The 24,349-nt window shown below is 39.8% G+C and overlaps 1 protein-coding gene across 3 annotated transcripts in view; it reads left to right on the top strand.

Annotated features, from left to right (window-relative positions):
• Positions 1–24,349, top strand: part of STK38L (serine/threonine kinase 38 like) — an 86,124-nt gene that overhangs the window by 6,592 nt on the left and 55,183 nt on the right. The window contains exon 1 of one of the 3 annotated variants that reach the window (XM_053554075.1): positions 4,737–4,757. The exons of the other annotated variants lie outside the window; for them this stretch is intronic. Within the exon in view, the coding sequence (XP_053410050.1) occupies positions 4,748–4,757 (10 nt within the window). The 5' untranslated portion in view covers positions 4,737–4,747. Of the gene's footprint in view, positions 1–4,736; positions 4,758–24,349 lie in introns of those variants that run through there. 3 annotated transcript variants of the gene reach the window in all.

Genomic DNA, 24,349 nt, shown 5'->3' with positions numbered 1-24,349 from the left:
GTTACTTTGTATAATCTATATTTCTCAAACTTTGTCTCCCAGTGGTGAAATATGGATTTAAGTCTCTGAATTTCATATTCCCCTTTTATAGGTTCTTGGCTCCTTTTCTATTACTGAATGTTATCCATCGGGGTATAGGTCTAATAATTTTATCAGCAGAAGGAACTATTTGTCATTTACTGTGTACCAGACACAGTACCAGGTACTCTCCATATATGGTCTCATTTAATCCCCATAGCAACCCTGGGAATTATTATCTCTGCCTACATACAGATGAGGAAACTGGAGCTTAGAGAGGTGAAGAGACTGACCCAGGAAGTGGGTCAGAAATTGATCCCTAAGACCCAGGTTTGCTCTCTCTTGTATTGCATTATTTTATTACAAAAACTTATCCTTTTCTCTTTAATATATTTCCCCCTTCTAGACCCACCTGAGTTTTCATTCTTCCCTATCCTTCCCTCTTCTTTGATAATTTACTTTTTGGGAGTTAATGTTTAATTTGCATGTCAAAAACAAATTCTCTTGGGAAAAGTATACAGAAATAATTTATCTATCCATCCATAGAGAGGGATTTGCTCTTAGCACTTATTTTAAGAATAATACTGGGAGCACCTTATATTTGTTTTGTGCTTTCTAGTTTTATGAAGCATTTTTACACATTTTCTTACTTAATCCATATAACAATCATGTGGGATAGGCAGTGAGGATAGGACTATAACCCCATTTTCAGGTAAAGAGAGGAACTCAGGTTAGGTGGCTTGTCTGAGAAATCAAAAGTAAGAGACAGAGCCTGAATTTAAACTTGGGGTTTTTTGACTCTAAAATAAACACTTTATATAACACACTGGTCTTCTTGGGACACTAAAAGCTGGTACAAGTAGAGTGTTTACTGGGACTCTATGAAATTAGTTGATGAAACAAGGTTCTTGCCCTCAGCAGTTTTAATGCTGAAATAAATGGGATAATCAAATATTCTGACTTCATTCAAGCCAATTAGAGCAGGTAAATACAATTATAGCACAGTGTTTCCTTAAAAGGTGCTTGCTATATTAATAGTTTTGAGCCTTGAGCTTTGTTTTGTCAAAATTGAGAAGCTGGAATTTGAGTTCTGCATTTTTAATCTTGAAATAGTGAAGTCCTTAATTCTTAGTTTAGTTGCTATCTACCTCAGCCTGTGCCCAACTGCTTGGATTCTAACTAAAACAATTAATGATGAAGGAATGGGTGTAGAGGGAAGGCAGATATTAAATGTGAAATGGAAGAATTGGGAATCCTAACAACAGCTTGATGAGTTAGGAAATTAGATGCAAACCTGTAGGAAATTGAATGCAAACTTGCAAGATGCATAAGCTGCAGGTACTATTCACTTCTGGAAAGTTGTTTTCTTTTTTTTTGTTGTTGTTGCAGTTTGGCGGGGCTGGGTTTGAACCCGCCACCCTCAGCATATGGGGCCAGTGCCTTACTCACTGAGCCACAGGTGCCGCCCCACTTCTGGAAAGTTGTATCATTTGAGAGAGGAGAGAGCTTATTAGTGATCCGTTTTTGAAATATTATCTTATACCAGTAACTTGTTTCATCAGATTTAATTTTTGCTAGCTGTGTTCATTTTTACTTACTCTTAGGCATTTCCCCACTGATTTGATCCCACTGGGGAAGCACCCTACCGTGTTTGCCCCGTATGACTTTTCTGTATTTGTCAGCAGAGGCTGTTTGGTTTATAGTGCTAGGGAGTTGCCCTTTGATGTGTTTTTACAATAGAGATCTGTTTCATTTGGACATTTTCAAATCTGGTTGAGGATGTTCTCCATATGTCGACTCTTATCTAGCCAAACAGAGTAGACTTTTTCTATTTTTGTGGCGAGAGTGGAAAAATTTTAGTACTTAATTGCATGTATTTGACCCATTGATATTTTTAATACTGGCAAACGCTAAAGGCGTCCCAAACTCAATAATGTTTTAGCGAGGTTAGTCATCAATTCAATATTTATCAACTGTTTGCCGAGCACTGTGTTAGGTACCATGGAAAAATAGAGACAAATAAGATATATTGCCCTTCCATTTAGAACAGATGAGTCCAGTAAGAGGTATAATGTCTGGGTCCAAATAACTGTAATTCAAACAGAAGGTGATAAGCTCATAACAGGGCACTGTGGGAGCAGAGGAATGAGAGATTGCTTCTGGCTGGGGAGATTAGGAAAGCTTCCTATATGGAGTAAAATATATGAATTGACCATTTAAGAGTGAAGGACCTGCCAGGCAGAGGGATTAGCATAAATTGTGAGTATCAGTATAGCACCTGACAAATTATATGTTAATTATCTACTTCTCTCTGAGCCCTATTGGATTTGAGCCCATTGAGCTTAGAGAATAGGTGTTTTTCAGCTTTCTGTTCTCTGCAACATCACCTGCTGAATTTGGTACATTTAATCAAGAGTTGTACTTCAGAAGATTCCGGTGGCAGTGATGTATATGGAAGGGATTTACAGGCAAGAGAGACCAATAAAGAGATTAGTTTAAATATTCTAGGACAGGAGTCCTCAAACTTTTTAAACAGGGGGCCAGTTCACTGTCCCTGAGACTGTTGGAGGGCCGGACTGTAGTTTAAAAAAAAAAAAACAAACTATGAACAAATTCCTATGCACACTGCACATATCTTATTTTGAAGTAAAAAAATAAAATGGGAACAAATACAATCACACCGCCTCATGTGGCCCGCGGGCTGCAGTTTGAGGACCCCTGCTCTAGGGCATTGGAAAGGAGAGACATGGGTGGATGGGTATTGCCCCTTCCCCTTCTCCCTTGAGACCTAGGGAGCTTTTTCTTTGTGAATTACATACGAGGTACACATTATCTGTAGAGATGGGGAAAACATGGTGGTCCCTCAGCAGACGAGCAACCACAGGGCTCCACCTACCAGTACAGATGTACCTGCAGTCTATAGCTGCTGTAATGTAAGAGGGGTGAGAGGTGCGCCTCAGGGAAAGGGCACCTGTTTGGCCTAGTGAAAGCAGCTTCCAGGGGGGCAGGAGTGTTTCCCCTTAGACTTGAAGGGTGAGTAGTTTTTCAGGCCCATAGGCTGCAAGAAGACATTATCACATGGAACCTGCTTTGTTTCAGTGTTGGGACAGGAGGCTGGATAGGGTCATTTTGCTTTTGCTTGCTGTGTGTTTGATGTTTATTTTTTCCAGGTCGGCACTCTGAGCTTTTGTGAGGAAGTTTTGCTCTTGCCTCTTACAGCCCAGTGGAAGCTCCTCAGCTCAGTGCCTCCCATTCCTAGCCTGCAAGTGCAGTTCCAGTGATAAGTTGTCTCTTGCTTCCATTTTGTGAAATTAAACAGAAAAAGTAATGATACCGTCCACTAGAGCAGCGGTTCTCAACCCGTGGGTCGCAACCCCTTCGTAACAATGAAAATACATCGCGGCATTAGGAAGGTTGAGAACCACTGCACTAGAGACAGAAAGGAATAAATCCACTAAAAATCTTTCCTTTGAGTGCCGAGAGTCGCTAGTTTTGAGGGATGCTGTGTCAAGCCATCACTTCAGGAGCCCGTGATTGAGGAAGGGGGTTGTGGTAGGAACACCCCTGTTTACCTTTACCATGGGGTCTTATGGAACCCTTAAAGATTTCCCAGTACTTAATACTTCAATAGTGTTGAAGTCTTTTTATTCTGATTTGGTTCTTGATTTTTCCCCATCTTCTCTACTCTTAAGTCTTACTATATTTTAAAATAACAAAATTTAATGACTTAGCATGACTCTAAACTTCAGAGCATTGTCTCTGGGCTTGCCCCACCCCCCTTTCCTGATCATTGGGAGACCTGTAATCTACATCACACTGCTAGAGCTAAAGGCACTGCAGGTTTCTTTTCTACACAGGTTACTTTCTACAGTTGCTATCTTTTCTGCCCTGTGGATTAGGCCACTAAAACAGAATATGGTTCAGTTCTTTCCTAAGGACAACCAAACAGTTAATGTCAGCCTCCAATTAGAATTATACCCGTTGTATTTCCAGCCCAGGTTTGGCAGCTGTGTTGGCTTTAGTGCCATGACTGGTGGCAATAAAAGCTATGGGCCCTCAGGAGGAAAGTGAAAGACAGGAACAGGAAAAGCAGTAGCAGGTTTGCAGAGTGGTAGGAGAGGAATAGGGTGGGGACAGGAGAAAAAGGCTACGTGGTTATAAAAGAGGTCAAGTACCTCTCACACCTGTTCCAGGTGCCACTTGGTGGGACTAGTGCCATGTTTAAGGATTAAGTTGAACTGCCAGCCGTCCTGTCTAAAAATACACTGGGTGTATTGTTATGCCAAAAATGGCAGTTTCTTTTAATCAACATTTCTGACTTTAATAAAAAGAATTGTGTACATACCTGTGTCTCTCTATTTTTGGAATTGAGCAGAAAGGAAAACAGAAACTACTTTAAATGTTAGTGAAAAATATAAGCAGGTTTCGGAAATGTAGTAAAAGATTTCAGATAGAAATCCATAGATTATACGGATATAGCTCTAGTCAAACAGAAGGTGGCAGAAAGTGAAGGGAAGAACAACGAGGAACATGCGTTTGAGTTTTTAGTAGAAGTAAAACTGCATTCTCTTACTAACCAACAATATAATTGGACGCACAGAAAGAAAAATAGGGTAAGAAATTAGGTCTAGAGGCTGTGCTGTCCTGTTCAAGTAAACCAAGTTTTCCTTCTCTTTCAGAAAACAACATTTTCAAGCAACGCAAAATTTATTCTTTAGGATTTAGAAGAATGAAAATAGGTATGATTTTAGTTTTTCTGCAATGGCGGTACAAAGTTATTTCTCAGATTGTAAGAAATGCTGTATTGAATTGAAGGTTTTGATTTATTTTTGGAGTTGAAAGATGCTATGGACATCATCTTGTCCAGTTCTGTGCTGTGCACCCCTCTGCATCATCTCTGACAAGTGATGTTTAGTCTGTGCCTTAAAGTTTAAGTCCCTTGTCTAAAAACAAGGAACTTAACGGATCACAGTATGGCTAACTTTTGTTCCTTTAAGTGGGCTGGTGTTCTCCAGGCTTCTGTCCCCAGCCACCGTGGGTGTGGTGTGGGTGCTCATGTGCTCTGATGCCTTCTGTAACCACCCTGGCAGGATGACCCCAACCCTGTGTGTCTTGCTCAGTCTCCTGAGTTGGAGACTTCACTTCCATTTGTCTCCTGGATCCTACCACTTGGATGTGTTCCACAGATAACTTGGATCCTGCTTGGATCCTGACTGTTTTCTCCCTTTCCAGAACCTTTATTTTGTGCTCCTTACCTCTCTCAAATGCATGACATTATTCTCTATTTGGTTATGTAATAAGCTGTCAGCCTGGAAATCTCCCTGGACTCCTCATTTGTTGCTCACATCAGTCAGTTATTTTTTTACTTGTTTTTTTAGAGACAGAGTCTTACTTTGTCGCCCTCGGTAGAGTGCTATAGCATCACAGCTTACAGCAACCTCCAGGTCTTGGGTGTAGGCAATTCTTTTGCCTCAACCTTCTGAGTAGCTGGGACTACAGGTGCCCACCACAACGCCTGGCTACTTTTTGTTGCAGTTTGGCCGGGGCTGAGTTTGAACCCGCCACCCTTGGTATATGGGGCCAGTGTCCTACTCACTGAGACACAGGCAGTGCCCACATCAGTCAGTTATTAAGTCCTTACTACCCCTGAAACTCTGTCTTTGCTCTTTCTCCAGTGCCAGTGTCTTCTTTCAGGCACCAGACTATTGAACCAGCCATCTCTCCCTGCTACCACCAGCTTTGCCTTCTTTCAATCCATTGTCCATGGAGCCTGCCTCCAGGCTCTTGTAAGCATAAATTTGCTCATATAACTCCCACCCTTAGAATTTCCAGTCATTCTCCATGGCGCCTCCGGACTCCACAGAGTGGCGTACAGATGCCTTTACGATGCAGTGCCTTTTTATGGTAGTTTTCTGGTCTTATCTTGCACAGTTCCTTCTACTCGCCTCCCTGACCATACTGAACCACTAGCTTTTCTTACCTTAGGTCTCACACTCTACTTTTTGGATAGTTCCTGTGCTCTCTTTAGTATTCTGCTTAGGCCTTTCCTCTTGGAGGCCTCTCATGAACTCTCACCTCCTGTCAAGTGTTAAGCAGGTTAGGCTCTGCTTGTTGGGAAACTACAGTGGCTGCTACATTTTTCTTTTTCTTTTCTTTTTCTAGTATCTTCAGTCACAATAATAGATAACAATGTTGAGCATTTACTATGTGCCAGGCATAGAACAGTGTTAATTGGAAAGTTCTTCCTTATGTAACTTTCAGCTGCTTCTTATCTCAGAATTAGAGATAAGTTCGTATTCCACGGGAGTGGTATTTGAAAATAGCTATCTCATGTCTTCTCCATTTCAGGCTAAGCAGCTTCATTTAATTTGTTAAAACAGTCACAGATTCCAGAACTTTTGCCTTCCTAGTCACTCCCATCTCTGTGTTTCATTTTGTTTGTTTACTCTCTTAAAGTGTGTGGTTTAGTTTTAGATCCAATAGAGTTGACTTAAGGAAAGGTTGGGCTTCTCAGATGGTTAGAACCTGGATTGTCATTTTTGAGGTATTGACCTCGTTTTTCCAGGTCTATAGCTGTAAATTTTTTTCTTTGTGTCCAGAAGTCATCAGAATTATAGGAATTTACTGATATATAGAAAGTGACGGAGAGACTGACATAAAAACAGAATGCCAATTAGTGAATTTAACTGCCATGTAAGTTGCATGTAACTTATACTAGTCTTGGGCCTGGGGCTCATGAAACATATATAACTCACACATCTCTTGACCTACCTGGACCTAATAAAACACCGTGGTCCCAGGGAAAAATTTTTTTTTCTAGTATGGCTGTCAGTGTGTTATTGATAATATAACTGTAAATAGAATGAAGCTTGCAGTTTGCTGTGCACACCCTCACCACTACAGGACAATCTACATGAAAGCCAGTCACTACTCACACAGGTAATCCTAATGGGGAGTGTCACTAAGCCAGGCCGACCTGGTGGAGCCTGCTGAGGAGGATGCCCCAGCGCTGCTCAGGGTGTGGTCAGTGTCCTTTCCCCCATCAGTGTTGGGGGCATGCTGGCAGAGTCTTGCATGTTAGACTCCTGCTCCCCCACGACCCCAGATTAGTGGAACTCCCTTCTGTTAACAGCCAGAAGAAAACACAGTTGACAAGGTTTCAGCTTTCTTAGTTGATACTCCAGTCCTGCCTTCCAGAAACTGCACTCTGTTCACTTGTGATTGGACTTGAGCATCCCCAGATTGTTTCAGTCACATATTTTCTTGGACTTAATTTACGTTGATGGCTAATTTCTACCACTCCATTTGATTCACCCTCCCAGAGGGTGACTTAATTTTCAAATTATGAGGGCATTTACTTTGCCCCTTTGTGTGATGATAGGGCATTGCCAAATGTTGACCACTCCTCCAGGTAGGAGGCAGCCAGTTTGGTACAGAATGTGGCATTCATTTCCCTTGTTCCTGACTTTATATGTTTATCAACTTAGGGGAAGATTAAGATTGTGTAAATTTGATGGCAGCCATTTCACGCTTTTAATTTATATAAGACTTATTTATTTATTTTTTGAGACAGAGTTTCACTGTGTCGTCCTCAGTAGAGTGCTGTGGCGTCACAGCTTGCAGCAACCTCAGACTCTTGGGCTTAAGGAATTCTCTTGCCCCAGCTTCCCAATAGCTGGCCTGGCCAGCTACAGGCGCCTGCCAAAATGCCCGGCTATTTTTTTTTTTTTTTTGTAGAGACAGAGTCTCACTGTACCGCCCTCGGGTAGAGTGCCATGGCGTCACACGGCTCACAGCAACCTCTAACTCCTGGGCTTACGCGATTCTCCTGCCTCAGCCTCCCGAGCAGCTGGGACTACAGGCGCCCGCCACAATGCCCGGCTATTTTTTTGTTGCAGTTTGGCCGGGGCTGGGTTTGAACCCGCCACCCTCGGCATATGGGGCCGGTGCCCTACTCACTGAGCCACAGGCGCCGCCCACCTGGCTATTTTTTTTTGTTAGAGTTGTCGTGGTTGTTTAGCAGGCCCCGGGCCAGATTCGAACCCACCAGCCTCGGTATATGTGGCCAGCGGCCTGCCACTGAGCTGTGGGCCCTACCCTATGTCAGACTTTTACTCAACAAAAATCTTTAGTTGTTCTTCATATGTATAATAGTTTGTCACAGTTTATCCATTTGATTTTTTTTTGAGCCCAAATATAATTCATTATATTTTCTCTATTAAATTTCATTAGTTAAAGTTAATCTTCTGTTCAAATTGTTTTTTTTTTTTTGCAGTTTTTGTCCAGGGCTGGGTTTGAACCTGCCACCTCCAGCATATGGGGCCGGCGCCCTACTCCTTTGAGCCACAGGCGCTGCCCCTGTTCAAATTGTTTTAGTTAACTGCTGCCCTACTTTCAATTTTTCTTCCCAGGTTCCAATGATCTCTATATTTTAATAAGGATGTTGTCAAAGCTTTATTCAGATCATCAGTAACAGGGTTGCCTAAGTCCAGTGAGTCTTGCAGAACTTACTTATGAGCATTCTGAGTTTTGTTGTTTAATCAGTTGTAGATACATCTGCTACTCAGCCCATATCTCCCTTCTTCCCCAAAAGACTTGGAGAGTGGAGCTTGCTAAATACCTTTCAGAGAGTTGCATAGATTTGTCCTATAGCTTTGCCAACAAAAGAAATAAAGTCACTTGGCAAGATTTTTTTCTGCTGAGTCCATGCTGATGCTCAGTGATCACCTATCTCCATTTATTCAAAACCTGTATTATAGTCCTTCTAGAATTTTCTTCAGGCTGCAGGATAAACACAACAGTTAAGATTTTATAACATTCATAATTCTTCTGTAATGTTCATGTCTTTTTCTTCATTTTGAAAGAGGAACCATTTGTCTCCTGTCTTTAAGTAGAGCTCTCTGATCTTCATAATTTGTCAAAGAGTACTTATAGCAGCGGTTCTCAACTTACTGGTCGCGACCCACAGGAACTGTATTAAAGGCCATGGCATTAGGAAGGTTGAGAACAACTGACTTAACAGCCTTCAGCAAAATCCACATGCAAGTTCATGACATGCTGCTGGCCAGCTTAGAAGATCTGCAACTCTCATAGCCTCTTTACCTGTCTCAGGCTTCAGTCCTTTGTCCCAGCATTGTTCTGGCTGAGAAGAGAGATGGGGCTTGAGTGGTGGATGGGTTGCTGAGCTGAGAGTTCTCCTTATAAAATAGAGGTAGTCCCTGCTTCCCAGGGATATTATAAAATAGACATATGTAAAAGGTCTTTGTAAACTGTAAGGTGGTATTCAAGTATAAGATTTTAAAACACAAAATCAAGGTGAAGATTTTCTTGTCTTCTCCTGCCATGTATTAACTACACCATTTACCTTAACCAGCTTATCCAGGCTTTTTATAAATTTTCTCTTCTGGACATAAATTCCAAAGCCCATTTTGTGACTCTTTATGATTTTCTTGACTTCAGCTCATTGGGGCATTCTTACTTCCTGATGCCATCCTGTGTTTCTTTTATAGGCCTCCATGTTATGTATCCCTCTTATCTTTTTCTGTGTCTTTTAAAATCTAAGTTCATTGAAGAACTCTTTTGTAGCCAGTCTTTTCAGATGCTTCCCATTTTCTGTCATTAATATCCTTGCAATTTATAGCCAGAATTCTATATCTTAGACCAAACCATTTCAAGTGTTAGTCTTTTCTATGTGACTAGAGTGAATAGGAGCAATATTATTGGGTCATACTTTTCTTCTCTCTGTTTTTCTGACTCATTCTCTTTCTTTAATTGTCTCTTTCCTGGATTCTCCCTGTGATAGAACTTTGAGAACTATTCTAAAGCCCAGAAGTTTAAATCTGGTATTTCATCAAATCATGTACAAATATAGAACGTTTCCCAGGTTATTCTTTTAAATTCATTTTCAGCTTATATAATAGTTTACTTTTCAACAGAATTTAAAATGGACACTGTCTTCAGGGCAGTAATCATGTTTTCTGCCTCCTCTGTATTTTCCTCACTACACCTACTACAATGTAGGTATTTCACATAAGCATTTGGTATAAGAGAGTCTAATAAATGTGAATTCTTTTAGATAAAATTCATGAGAAACCCATAGTCCTTGCAGTCTCTACCCATTCTGGCACCTGTTACCTCTCTGAACTCTTTTTGTTTTTTTGAGACAGAGTCTCACTGTCATCCTAGCCTAGAGTGCCCTGTGTCATTGTAGCTCACAGTAACCTCAAACTCCTGGGCTCAAGCGATCCTCTTGCCTCAGCCTTCTGAGTAGCTGGCACCTGCCACAACACTCAGCTAGTTTTTTCTATTTTTTAGTAGAGACAGGGTCTCACTCTTGCTCAGATTGGTCCCAAACTGCTAAGCTCAGGCAATCTACCCGCCTCAGCCTCGCAGAGTGCTAGGATTACAGGTGCCAGCCACTCACTGCACCTGGCCTTGAAGGAACTCTTTTTTTTTTTTTTTTTTTACCACTTCCCCTCTCTCTGCCCTTATCATAGTAAACTGCTATTTCTTAGAGCACACTCCTTACAAAAGTAAGGGGCTTTGTACTTACTGTTCCCTCTATTTGACCTCAAACTTCCTGCTTAATGAAACCTCTCCTGATGATCTTATTTAAAATTTTAATGCCTCTCCCAGCCCTTATACTTTCTACCCAGTCCTTCCCTCCACTAGAATGTAAGCTCTATAAGGGCAAAGTTTCTTGTGTCACCTGTGTGTGCCGAGAACCGTCTGGCACATTGTGTATGCTCAGTAAATATTTGGTGAATTAATTAATCAAAGCTAGTTTAACTAGACTTCTGTTCTTGAGAGCCTCCTAAAACAGATGACTCATCTTTCTTTTTTGAGTCTCAGGCAGGATTTACTTTTCTTTTCTCTGAACATTTTGTAATTTGTGTTCCCTAATTATGTCCCACATTTCCATTCCCAGTTATTGTGACAAACTTCAAAATTCCATGGTTAATTGTGCTCCGATTTTCTGGTACTTCCCTTATCAGCTCATTTCTTCCCAGTGGTCACATTCATGTCCAGAACATTGCTTTTCCTATTTGAGAGATGGAAGCATTAGCAAGGCGTTTATTAGATGTGTTGATTTTATCTGTGGGAGAATTCTAGCAGGCATCCCAATTTGAAGTCCCCATCACAACTCTACTTATTTTTGTGTCAGCTTCGGTCTCTAGAATGTCAGCAATTCTTTATGCTTCTATTTTCCTGCCATTGCTGTATTCCAGCTCAGAGGCCCATCCCATCAAATCTCAGTGATGCTTCATGCTACCATAATGTTTTGGTAAAATGTCACTTTTCTTACTTTGTTTAATACCCATATTCTGGATATGGGTTTGCAGGGACTTAAGACCACATCATCACCAAAATCCTTCCCATTTGTTTTCCTGCAACAAACAATTTCCTTAGCTATTCTCATTATTGTCATTTTCTTCAGAGCAAGCCCAGCTTCTTTCATTGTTACAGCAATATCTGAACTTTTTCTACCTCTTCTTCCATTTTCACCTCCAAGTCCACTTGATCAGTGAATTAAAATGGTATAGTGGTTAATGCTTAAGTGAAAATGCTTAAGATCCACCATTTTGACCGGGTGTGGTGGCTCATGCCTATAATCCTTGCACTCTGGGAGGCTGAGATAGGTGGATTGCTTGAGCTCACAAGTTTGACACCAGCCTGAGCTAAAGTAAAACCCCATTTCTAAAAAATAAAGCGGGGCATTGTGACAGGCACCTGTAGTCCCAACTACTTGGGAGACTAAGACAAGAGAATCACTTAAACCCAAGTGTTCGAAGTTGCTGTGAGCTAAGATGCCACGGCACTCTACCAAGGGTAACAAAGTGAGACTCTGTCTCAAAAAAAAAAAAAAAAATCCACCATTTTACCTATGTGACCTGGAGCATATTAAATTGTTTAAGCCCTCTAAACTCATTTTCGTGTGTGTAAAATGGAGAGTGAGGACCAGTAAAGTAATACCTGCTTTCTGTCCTTCTTTAGAATTAAATGATATGAAGAAGATGATGATAAACTTTTATATAGAGTTTGCTGTTTAGAGTTTACTTAGTTTTTTATATACTTCTTCTCCAAAGAGTCTATTGCAGATATCTGTATGCTACAGTGTGAGCCAGACCATCATGTACCATTTATACTATTCTTCAACACTGTCTACTTGCTAGAAGAAGCAACAAGAAACTCACAAGTCTTTCAGGGTTGGAGCCTCAACAATATTAATGTCTTGATTGAGAACCTAGCCATTCTACACTGAAACTGAATACCAATTATGTCTTTAAATTTAAAATAAAGTTTCACTTTAAAAAATGGAATCGTTGAAAATTAGTTTTTATAATTTGGTAAATTCCTTATATTTCTATTGAGTCAATACAAAATAGGTAAAATACCTCTTTAAAAAGGGAGAAAACACTGAAATTTTGCTAGGTAATGGTAAGTTATCTGAGGTTTTTCAACCTGTTTTTTTTTTTGAGACAGAGTCTTAGTATGTCGCCCTTGGTGGAGTGCAGTGGTTTCACAGCTCACAGCAACCTCAATTGAGCTTAAGGGATTCTCTTGCTTTAGCCTTCCTAGTAGCTGTGACTACAGGTGCCGGCCACAACACCCAGCCATTTTTGTTGCAGTTGTCATTGTTGTTTAGCTGGCCCTGCACAAGCTCTAACCCACCAACCTCTGAGTATGTGGCTGGTGCCATAACCACTGTGCTACAGGTGCCAAACCTTTCAAGCAATTTTGTCTCACAGCACACTGAACCTAAGATCCTCTCATGGCACACCATTGTGCTGCAGCTGACCAGTCGGTTGAAAATCACAGTGTTATATATTATAAAACATTACATTTTCCATGGAAGAAAACTCATAAAATCATTGAATAATCACTTTCTGAAGTGGATCTTAAATTTTAGAAGAATATTGGTAAGCATATTTAACTTAAAGTATACTCAAGATGAAACAAAATATTTGTTAAATCTTTATAGGACATTTTGTGTCTCATTCTGTGTTTAGGAAAGGTCAGATAGTAAAAGATATATGCAGAAAGACTTTTGAAAATTCTAAAGAACTTCATAAATACGGAGCACTACTATGGGTACTATACATGTGAAAATATCGCTTATCTGTTGGTGGTTACTATCAATTACCTAATAGCAGCATGGCACCTCTTGAGTTAAACTTAGGCACAGTAAGATTTAGTGATTTATGTAGTGTCATCTTCAGAAAAACAGGATTCAGGCCAGGCACAGTGGCCTATGCCTGTAATCCTAGCACTCTGGGAGGCCAAGGCAGGTGGATCACTTTAGCCCAGGAGTTCAAGACCAGCCTGAGCAAGAGTGAGACCCCATCTCTAAAAGTAGGTGGGTGTTGTGGCGGGCACCTGCAGTCCCAGCTACTCAGGAGGCTGAGGCAAGAGAACCACTTGAGACCAAGAATTTGAGGTTGTTGTGAGCTGTGACACCATGACACTCCACTGAGGGTGACAAAGTGAGACTCTCAAAAAAAAAAAAAAAAGAAAAGTACTCAGGTCTTTTGTTTTATTATAGTTTCTCTTAGGAATTCACTTCACTCAAAGCTCTCTTTCAAAAGTCACTCCTTTTGAAAGGTGTTTGAGATCCTTCATTATTATCCCCTGGGAAGATGCTCTGAGAACCCCAGTTATCAGTTCCAAGAACTCTTTCTCTCTTATCCCTGGTATGGGGCTTAGAGACCTCTTGTCTAGTTTCATCCCTAAAGGGCCTCCATAATAATGTGCTTAAGAGAGTCCCCAGTTACATCCCTTAGGATGGTACTTGACTTGCCCAAACTGCTATGTATGTACGTGTTAAAGAGAGGCAAGAGCTGAAGTCCACACCGTGGGAGAACTTTCTGTGTGCTCTGCACGACGCTAAATACCTTGAGGAACAGAATAAAGTATGGCTCTTGCCTTCAAGGCATATGGAATTTAATGAAAGATGACAGCATACATGTCTGTAAGTCTACCTACATGAGATTTGGGATTAAATGCCTAATTGTGAGTAAGTGTTAGACAGATTCTGAAAAGTGAAACACAGATGAGGTTGGAGAAGTCATGCCAAGCTTAGCAGAGGAGGAAAAATTCATTAGGTTCTTTAAATACAAGTAGAGGAGAAAGGAAGGACCATTTTTAAATTGAGATAGTCCAAGGCTTGGTTGATTGTGACGCGTCTCTTGGTTGATTAGGGAGGAGACTGGTGAGCAGTGGAAAATAAAGTTAAGTAGTTAGGGTGGGGCCAAATTATGGGGTTTAATGAAGCCAAGCGTAGAAATTTAGATCGGAGTGGTGGAAAAGAGAAGGCTTTAAAAGTCTTTGAGCCAAGGAATTACATCATCCAAGTTTTACATAAAGAGCGGTGATTTAGAGATGGGAGAGAATGGCGTCCAGAAGAACTGTTCCCCTGCTGGGACGGTAATGTTACTGTGACAGTCCAGGAGATGAAGGCGAGAATGAAGAGTAAGGTGGAATGAGAGAAACTGTGACAGTTTATTAGTAAACTTGAAATGGGAAAGGGAGAGACGATTTAAGGCTGCTTTCCAAGCTGTCTGACTGGAAGAAAAGTTAATACCAGGGACAGAAATGGGGTTGCTAGAAGATTGGCAATGGAGGAAAAGTTATACATTTACCTTTGGGCATAATTAAACACAGTTAGCCTTCCATATTTATGGGTTCTGCATCTGTGGATTCAGCCAACCGCAGATCACAATTACTGGGGGAAAAATACAGTCAGGGCATGGTGGCTTATGCTTGTAATCCCAGGACTTTGGAAGACCACGGTGGGAGGATTGCTTGAGACTGAAGTCTGAGGCTACAGTGAACTCCAGCCTGCACAGGTGGACAGGAGACAGTGTGTTCACTAGAGAACTGTTCATATGGTGAAAAATATTAGGAAGCAATAGAAGTGGAATAAAAAATATTGTGGTATATATTCATATAACTGAAAACTGCACAGCAGTGAAAAAAGAAAAATACAACAATAAAAAATAATGCAAATGGAAAACCTTGGCATTTACATTTGTGTTAGGTGATATAAGTAACCCAGAGATAATCTGAAGTATATGGGAGATGTGCAAAGGTTATATGCAAATGCAGCACCATTTTGTATCAGGGACTTGAACATCTGTGGATTTTGGTGTCTGAGGGACATCCTGGAACCAATCCCCTGAGGATAGTGCAGGATGATTGTGTGAGTTATCTTTTTTTTTTCTTTGAGGCAGAGTCTCAAGCTGTCACCCTTGGTGGAGTGCCATGGCGTCACAGCTCACAGCAACCTCAAAACTCAGCTTCCCAAGTAGCTGGGACTACAGGCGCCCGCCACAACGCCCGGCTATTTGTTGTTGTTGTTGTTGTTGCAGTTGTCATTGTTTTAGCTGGCCCGGGCTGGGTTCGGATCTGCCAGCCTTGGTGTATGTGGTTAAGGCCGGCGCCCTACCCGCTGAGCTATGGGCGCTGCCTGTGTGAGTTATCTTTAAGATGGTTAAGTTGAAATATTTAGCAAATATCCAGAAATATGAACTGGCTGTTGGATGAAAAAACAGGACTAATAAATTCAGGTGTGCTAGCCTTCTTGATTATTGCTTCGAGCCCTGGGAAAGGAGCTCTCTGTGAGTTCAAAGACATGTTAAAGGACTGGCATTCATACATAGCTTCTAACAGATGGACCTGCAGAGTTCTTTGTATGTATGTTGTGAAATTACTTTTAAACACTTATTTATTTATTTATTTGACTGAAATTACTTTCAAAGTAATTTTTCCCCTGGTAATAAAGTGCCATTTTAGGAAAATTAGAAAAGATAAAAAAGTATAATGAAAAAAAGATAATCACTACTTTCTCCTCTTTTTTTTTGTTTGAGACTGAGTCTCACTCTGTAATCCTGGTTAGAATGCCATGATGTCATAGTGCACAGCAACCTCAAACTCTTGGGCTCAAATGATCCTCTTACCTCAGCCTCCTGAGTAGCTGGGACTGCACGTACCTATCACAGTGCCCTGCCAGTTTTTCTATGTAGAGATGGGGTCTGGCTCTTGCTCAGGCTGGTCTCTGAATTCCTGAGCTCAAGCAGTCCACTTGCCTCAGCCTCAGAGGGCTAGGATTACAGGGACAGATGTTCAAGTCCCTGACATAAAATGGTGCTGTATTTGCTATAACCTTTGCACATCTTCCATATACTTCAAATCATCTCTGGGTTACTTATAACACCTAATACAAATGTAATAACTACATTATTCATTCATTCAAAGTTTGCTTTTTCATTTAACATTGCGTCATGATAATTTTTCCTACATCATGAATTATTGCTTGCAAATACTAGTCTCACAAGCCTGGCATTTGTTTTTCATTATTTGGACTTACACATTTATTGTAATTATAGCTCTAATGAACATTTAGGCCACTTCCAAAATTTTTTCATCTGACTGATAATATTACAGTAAGCTTTTGTAAAATATAATATGCTCTTCATGGGCTACTTAAGGTACGACTCCTCTGAAGGCACAAAACTCTGTATCACCAGTACCCAGAGGACTAACTGGACATAGTAGTTGGTTAATTAAAAAAAAAATTGAGGGTGGCACCTGTGGCTCAAAGAAGTAGGGCACCAGCCCCATATGCTGGAGGTGGTGGGTTCAAACCCAGACCCAGCCAAAAAAAAAAAAAAAATTAAAAATAATTGAATGAAAGGAGACTATTACTATTAAATGTTCAGTTCTCTTACTTCTTTTTTTTTTTTTTCTCTTACTTCTTTTATTCTGATTCCCTGTATACCCAGGAATTTCTGATTGTGATTTGGCTGTCTGTGTAAGTTTGGGTGTAAGGAAAATATTAGCTATTGTGTGACTATAGACAGGCATTTCTACTTCTGACAGTTATATTTGTCACTCTGCATTAATAATACGTCCATATTCTGATTTTCCTGTGAAGCTTCTTTTAAACTTTGGAACTACATTATTCATGCGGATAAAAATCCGGTTTCTGAACCTTAAGGCTGAGGGTTGGGCCCAGGTTGTTGTGAATGGCCCTGTGAGAGGGTTGGGCCCAGGTTGCTGTGAATGGCCAACTCTGTCAAGAGCCCTGTGAGGAAGACGGTCTGCTTGCCTTCCCCAGGGAGAAACTTCTGGCAGTACCACCTTATCCCATTTGATCCTGTGGTGCCCCAAAGGGACATATGTTTGACTTTTTCAGATAATATTTTAACGTATTTCAAGATGCAAAGGCTTTGTGTCTGACAACTTTTTTTCTAAAAATACAATTTGTTGCCACTCAGAAGTTAGTTCCCAAGAAGACTAAGCATATGCAGAAGCTAGTGAGAGTGGTCTAGAGAAGCTTGTAGAATAAATGTGCACTGTGGATATGTTTTCTTTCAAAGAGCGTTTTCATTTTGTTTTCCTATGAAAATAAAAGCACATTATGAAGAATTTTTGGTTCAAGTTTACAGGAATTCCTAATTTTATGAGGAAAAGACTTTCAGAAAAACCTTTTAACTGAGAGATACAATTTGAAACATAAATTTCTATGCTGGAAGCTTCTGTTGACCACTCCCTAAATCAACCCTCTATTAGTCTACCATGACTATAAAAGTTGTAGAAATTTTTTATATTCCACCTTGATCTTTTATGTTAACCTTTTAGGCCTATACTTTCCCCCCAACCCCACCCCCAGGAGGCTGTGTCCCTGTTCATGCAATGCAGTGATTGTTTTCTTAGTTCCTAAAGAGTTTTGTTTGGTCCTGAGTTTTGTCCAGGGCTTAGGTGGGACACGTCAGCCACTCAGGATTAGGATATCTTGGTACCCTTTACTAGAATATCCATTTCCTGTTCTTACCTCATTCCTGCGGGTATTTTCTCTTAGGTATGGCCTGTGTTATAAAATGTTTCTCAAATTGTTAATATGAAACACAGATCCTAGAAGAATCACTGTATAATATCTCTATGTAAAAACGATCCCAGAATTGCAGGCTTGGGAAATTTATTTCCTTCCTTAGGAGATTCAGTTGTTTAATTCAAAATTTTCCAAACATCTCTTACTGGTGGAACCTGTTTTCCTTTATATATATTTAAGAAAAAGATGTTTTGAGGAACATACTTGAATAAATGATAACTTTATATCTTTATTGTTGTTTTCTTGCTTATGAATTCATTTGGCTTAATTTTAAAGTTTCAGGATTTTGTTTCTATTGTAGGTTGTTCAAATTTTCTTTTTATTTATTTTTTATGTATTTAAATGACAGGGTCTCATTCTGTCACCCAAGCTGGAGTGCAGTGGGCCAATCATAGGTCACCGTAACCTCTCATTCCTGGGTTTGACTAATCCTCCTGCCTGCTAAGTAGCTAAGACTACAGGCATGCACCACCATGCCTGGCTAATTTTAAAAAATGTTTTTGTAAAAGATGGGATCGCACTATATTGCCCAGGCTGGTCTTGAACTCTTGGATTTCAAGTGATCTTCCCATCTCAGTCTCCCAAAGTGGTGAGATTATTGACATGAGCCACTAGGTCTGGCCTCTGTTGCAGGTTTAAAATTTTTTTTTAATATCCTTTATCCTAAAATAGTTAACTTTCCTAGTCTGAAATGTGTACTTTGTTTCAATGATGAATTCATTACTTGACCACAATTCATCTAACGGGAATAAATGTTCTTCTTTTTTAAATTTTGAAGCGTGTCGTAAGTGAGAATATTAAGTGCATTTGTACAATGTAAAGAAAATAATGAAAGCCTGAAGTCTCGATCAGAGAGATGAAGAAGCAGAACTTTACCAGTATCCCAGAGCTCCTGTGTGCCCCTCCTCAAAGCATCTCCTACCCACCCCTCCTCCTAGTGGTCTGATGTTAATTTCATGATCAACATTCCCTTGCTTTTATGTATAGTTTTCACCGCCCAGGAATATATTAATATCTCATTGAGTTAAGATTATTTTTTAGGTCTGTGTGCTTTTGAACGTCATATAAATAGAATCGTACAGTATGTGTTCTTCAGCAACTTGCTTTCTTCAGCGTTATCTTTCTGAGATCCTTCTCTGTCATGGTACTTTGTTCATTTTCACTGCTGTGCAGTTTTTAGTTTTATAAATATACTACAATAGATTTTTGTAAATTGATAGATAAAATTGTAATATATTTATTGTGCACAACACCATGTTTTGAAATGTACATAGACATCGTGAAATGGCTAAATCAAGCTAATTAATATGAGCGTTAACTCACGTAATTGTCATTTTTGTGGCACAGTATGTTTTTATTCCACTTGTGCTGGTGGTCATTTTTGTTGTTTCCTATTTTTTTGTACACGGGAGCAGTGCTCCAGTGAATGTTGTTACACACTGTCTCCTGTTCCATATATGCAGGGGTATTTTCACAGTATGTACCTAAGAGTGGAAATGCTGGTCATTGAGGGTGCGGGTGATCAGCTCTACTGAGTAGCATCAAACTGTTCTCCAAAGCCGTTGTACCAATTTATTCCTTCACCAGCAGTGAATAAGTGTTCCCATTGTTACTCTTCCTCAGCAAAACTGGATGTGGACTGCCTTGTAGGTTTTTGCCAGTCTAACACATGAAATATTATCTCTTTGGGGTTTTAATTTTAATTTCCCAGATAAGAATTCTTGTTAAGCATCTTTCATTATGTTTATGGGTCATTTGTGTTTTTTCTTCTGTGTAATTTCTATGTGGGTTTTTTGCTCGTTTGAAACTTTGTTGTTTATGTTTTTCTCGCTAATTCATCGGGATTCTTAATACATGTAAGATGCATGTATACTATTTAGGAAGAGTGCCTGAACCATAGAAAAAACTAGATAAGAACAGTGATTATTCTTACCGTACCATTGTATATAATTGTTTTTATGTATTGCAGATGTCTTCTGCTGGTTTGTGGTTTGCTTATTTTATTTTAATTTTTATTTTTTTGAGACACAGTCTCACTTTCTTGTCCCCAGTAGAGTCCTATGGTGTCATAGCTCACAGCAACCTCAAACTCTTAGGCTCAAGCGATTCTCTTGCATCAGCCTCCCAAGTAGCTGGGATGACAGGCACCTGCCACAATGCCCGGCTATTTCTTAGAGGCAGGGTCTTGCTCTAGCTCAGGCTGGTCTAGAACTCCTGAGCTCAGGCAATCCGCCTGCCTCAGCCTCCCAGAGCGCTAGGATTACAGGCATGAGCCACTGCACCTGGCCTGATGATGATCTTTTTAACTTCATATTTTTTATGTAGAAATTAAATTTTGTACACAATCTTGAATGCTCTGCATATTCATAACCATGACATATTCATGGTGCATATGTTATATTTCATAACCCATAACTTTCAATCTTCATTACCATTTTTTGCTACTGCTGCTATTTCTTTTTTTTTTTTTTTTCTAATCCCAGGAAAAAATTAACCCATTGAATCCCCTTTCTGTAATTTTATTTTCTGCATTGAAGCCTAGTTGTGGGTACAGTTGTCTCTCCAAATGAACAATTGCCTTTAAGAGACCCAAATAAATCTTAAACTGTAGCTTTAGTTGGGTCTTTATGATGTTCACTAACAGGCTTAGTTATTTGGAATGTGTAATTTCTGCTGTCAATATATTATGTCCTTTAAACTTGGTACTTCAGAGATCCTAATAATCTTTCAATAGATGTTTCCACATACCAGAAGGGTGGCAAAAGGGACATATTAACAGTGTATTTACAAAGACAACAGTGATGATAGCTAGCAGAAATACTACATTATGATAACAGTTTCTTCAAGTTGACCACTTATCATGAGCCAGGTACTACCCTAAGTGCATTATATGTATTAACTAACAACAGTCCTTTTGGTTGATTAGGAAACCATTAGCTCAGACAGCTGTAGTAACGTGTCTGAGATCACACAGCTGGCAAGAATGAGATTAGAGATTCAAACTCAGGCAGTCTAGTTGTTGAGTCATAGAAGTAGATTCATTGATACTTATCAACCTGGTATCTGAAGAAATAGTAATTTAGTTTTAATTTTGAGAGAATTAAACTCTGTTTTTTAAATGTGAGGGTGAGAATATGTAGAAATTAAATTTTAATTAAATTAAATTAAATTTCAGTGTGGTAGGTGGGATCTAGTCCTTTTAAAGTAGGAGCAAAACTTGGAGCTGGAGGTGCCTGATGGATGTGTGTGGTGGATCAGCCTTCCATTATGAACAGTTTTGAATCGTCATGAGTGGGTGATGGCTTGTAAAAGGTTGATGGAAACGCCTAGCCTTTAATTCAGTCTCCCATTTGCCACATGCAAATATTTTTTTTCTCCAACCGGTTTTTGAGCTTGGATGGTTACTATCCAGTTGAGATGGAACCATCCTGAATCCATCCTGAAAAACTACAACATCGGAACTTTCATACAACTACTTGGGAAAAGCTAAACATATTTGGGAAAGTGTCCACTTACTAGCTTTAAGTTAAAAATATTTTCCTCCTTCAAATCTTTCTTCTTTTTTTTTTTTTTTTATTGTTGGGGGTTCATTGAGGGTACAATAAGCCAGGTTACACTGATTGCAATTGTTAGGTAAAGTCCCTCTTGCAATCATGTCTTGCCCCCATATCAAATCTTTCTTTTTTAATTCTAAACATTCTCATTGGTTAATAAAACAGTTTTCTTTAGGTTGTTATTGCTTTGACTGTTGGCTATTTTCAGATAATAGTTTTATTTAGTTGTAGAATAAGGTTTACATGAATTACGGTCAATGCATTTACTCTAAAAATTATGTGGTTACATGACTAACCGAAAAGAATGAAACATTATGGCCTTTATCAGTTTACTTTTGAGTAAAATAGCATGGAGTTGGAATGATCATGTATAGGAGAGACAGTCCTGAGGTGACCTACTGTAGGGATTATGCTGGTGACTCAGCAAGGGTGTGTATATTAATGGAAAAGTTTTAGAACTCTGCTATGGGATTTAAATATTAGGCTTTTCCTCTCTTGCTTTCCCTTCAAGGAAGGACTTGGAAGGCAGCTCTTTTCCCTCCTTTGTATGGTCATAATAAAGGATTGCAAATTAATTAGCTGCATTCAAGGTATTACACAGATTGAATTCCATATTTGTCTTGGAGGGAAGTCCAGATTTTTGTCTGGTGTGACTGAATCTGCTTTGTGAGACTGGGTGCAACTTCCGTGAATTCAAGAGTGGGATCATCTTGTCAACAGCCAAGTGCCTTAAAAGATGCAAGTCACTTGGAAGAAATTAGCCCCCCAGTTTGTTCTAAATACCCCCTCCACCCCCCCGCACACACAATACATTAGTGAAACATTGCACCTGCTTGCTGCTTGGCAGTAGATTCTGTGAGGATTAATTGTAGACATTGTTTTCTGTGTGGGTTGAGGACAGAAAATTGCTCTTTAACCTTTTCCCAAGTCTCTGATAAATACTGAAAACTTTGGAAGTTAAATGTGGATGGTAAAAGAAAAACATGAAGAAACATTGGGAAAACAAAAATAAACCCATATATTAGAAAGCTGAAATGCATTGTTTTCTAAACTAGTTCCTTTTATGATTTGAGTTAAAGGTGGCCTTGATTGTAGCAAAAAGAAACTTCATTGTTTTTTTTTTTTAAAATATCCTCATGGCCTTTATGCTATGTTGACAAAGCCATTAGTGTTTGATTTTCTTTCTTCTTTTTTATGTATGTGTTTCGTTTTCTTTTAAGTAGGGTGGGGATTTTCCACTTTGCTGATCCCAGTGGAGTAGATATGAATTATTTCATGGAGCAGGTCCAGTGTTAGAGGCAGAGTGGGAAGGGTCTGGGTTGGAAGCCTAATGGTGGCTTCATTTCTAAATGTGTGACCTCAAACAGTGCCTGCCAGTTTCCCGGGCCTCAGCTTTTTTTATCTTTAAAATAAGGATGTTAATGGCTGTCCACCTACATAATAGTTTGGGAAAAGCAGTATTGCCTAATGGTGAAGAGTTTTAGGTTTTATAACACTGAATAAGACTTACATCTCTTCTGGGCCCCAGTTTTTTCTTCTGGAAAATGGCAGTAGTGTGAGATACCACTTCTTTTTTTTTTTTTTTTGTAGAGACAGAGTCTCACTGTACCACCCTCAGGCAGAGTGCCGTGGTGTCACACGGCTCACAGCAACCTCTAACTCTTGGGCTTACACGATTCTCCTGCCTCAGCCTCCCAAGCAGCTGGGACTACAGGCACCCGCCACAACACCCGGCTATTTTTTTTTGTTGCAGTTTGTCCGGGGCTGGGTTTGAACCCGCCACCCTCGGCATATGGGGCCGGCGCCCTACTCACTGAGCCACAGGTGCCGCCCAAGAGATACCACTTCTTAGGACTAATGTGAGGATCAAAATTAAATAAGATAATGTAGAGTGTAAAGCTTATTGCCTGGCACATATGTAATGTTCATTTTACCTTCCGGCTCCACAGATCATCTAAAACAAATTGGACCACGTCATTTTAGAAGCTGTACATGGCTTCCTTATCACTTTTCAAGATACCTTTCACATTCCTCGGCATCACATCATGGTCCTTCTCAATGTGATCTCCACTTTCCTGTTCAGTCTCATCTCTTGCCACTTTCTTTCTACCTTCTTCCTACGACATTATTTATAATTCTCGGCCCTCCTACTAGGAAGGGCTTTTGGTATTTTCAGCTCCACCATCCTCATCATTGTCAATGTTGTCTTGCTGTTTGTTTATGTATCGTCTTTCATGATCAAACTGGATCCTGAAGGCCGAGATTTTATGTCATTTATCTTTGTATTCTATTCACATGTGACACTGCCTGGCACATAGTATGCCTTCCAAATGTTTGTCAAATAAGTAAATAAATGACGGATTACAGTTGCTCCCATGTGGTCAGAGTGTATCATTAGTAATATTTGCTGTTCTTACTATGTTACACAGTTACCTGTAAGCCAGTTCTGTAAATCCAATCACCATGTTTTAGCTTAAAGAGAACTTAGATATCTCACCCAATCTTTTTATTTTTCAGTGGAGAATCTCAAAGCCAAAGAGACAGGGGCATGCAGTTTACGAGTGGTAGTGTCAGGACTGACTCTAGCCTGACTGCCCAATCCCCTTGGGCAAATGGAAATGTTGTGCAAGACTTTTTCCAGTGATGATAATTAAAAACTTTATTATGGAAAAAATTAAGTGTACACAAAAGTAAATAAAAGAATATAAGGTATTCTCTTGTACTTATCATCAGCTTCAACAGTCATCAGCCATGGCCAGTCTTGTTTCATCTAAACTGCACCGACTCCGCTCTGTATTATTTTGCAGTGAATCCTTGATGTTATTTTATCTGGAATTTTTTTTTTTTTCTTTTTTCGGGACAGAGTCTCACTATGTTGCCCTTGGTA

Source organism: Nycticebus coucang, chromosome 12 (genome assembly GCF_027406575.1).
Source record: "Nycticebus coucang isolate mNycCou1 chromosome 12, mNycCou1.pri, whole genome shotgun sequence".
Taxonomy (NCBI): Eukaryota; Metazoa; Chordata; class Mammalia; order Primates; family Lorisidae; genus Nycticebus; species Nycticebus coucang.
This window is presented reverse-complemented; position numbering and strand designations above follow the sequence as displayed.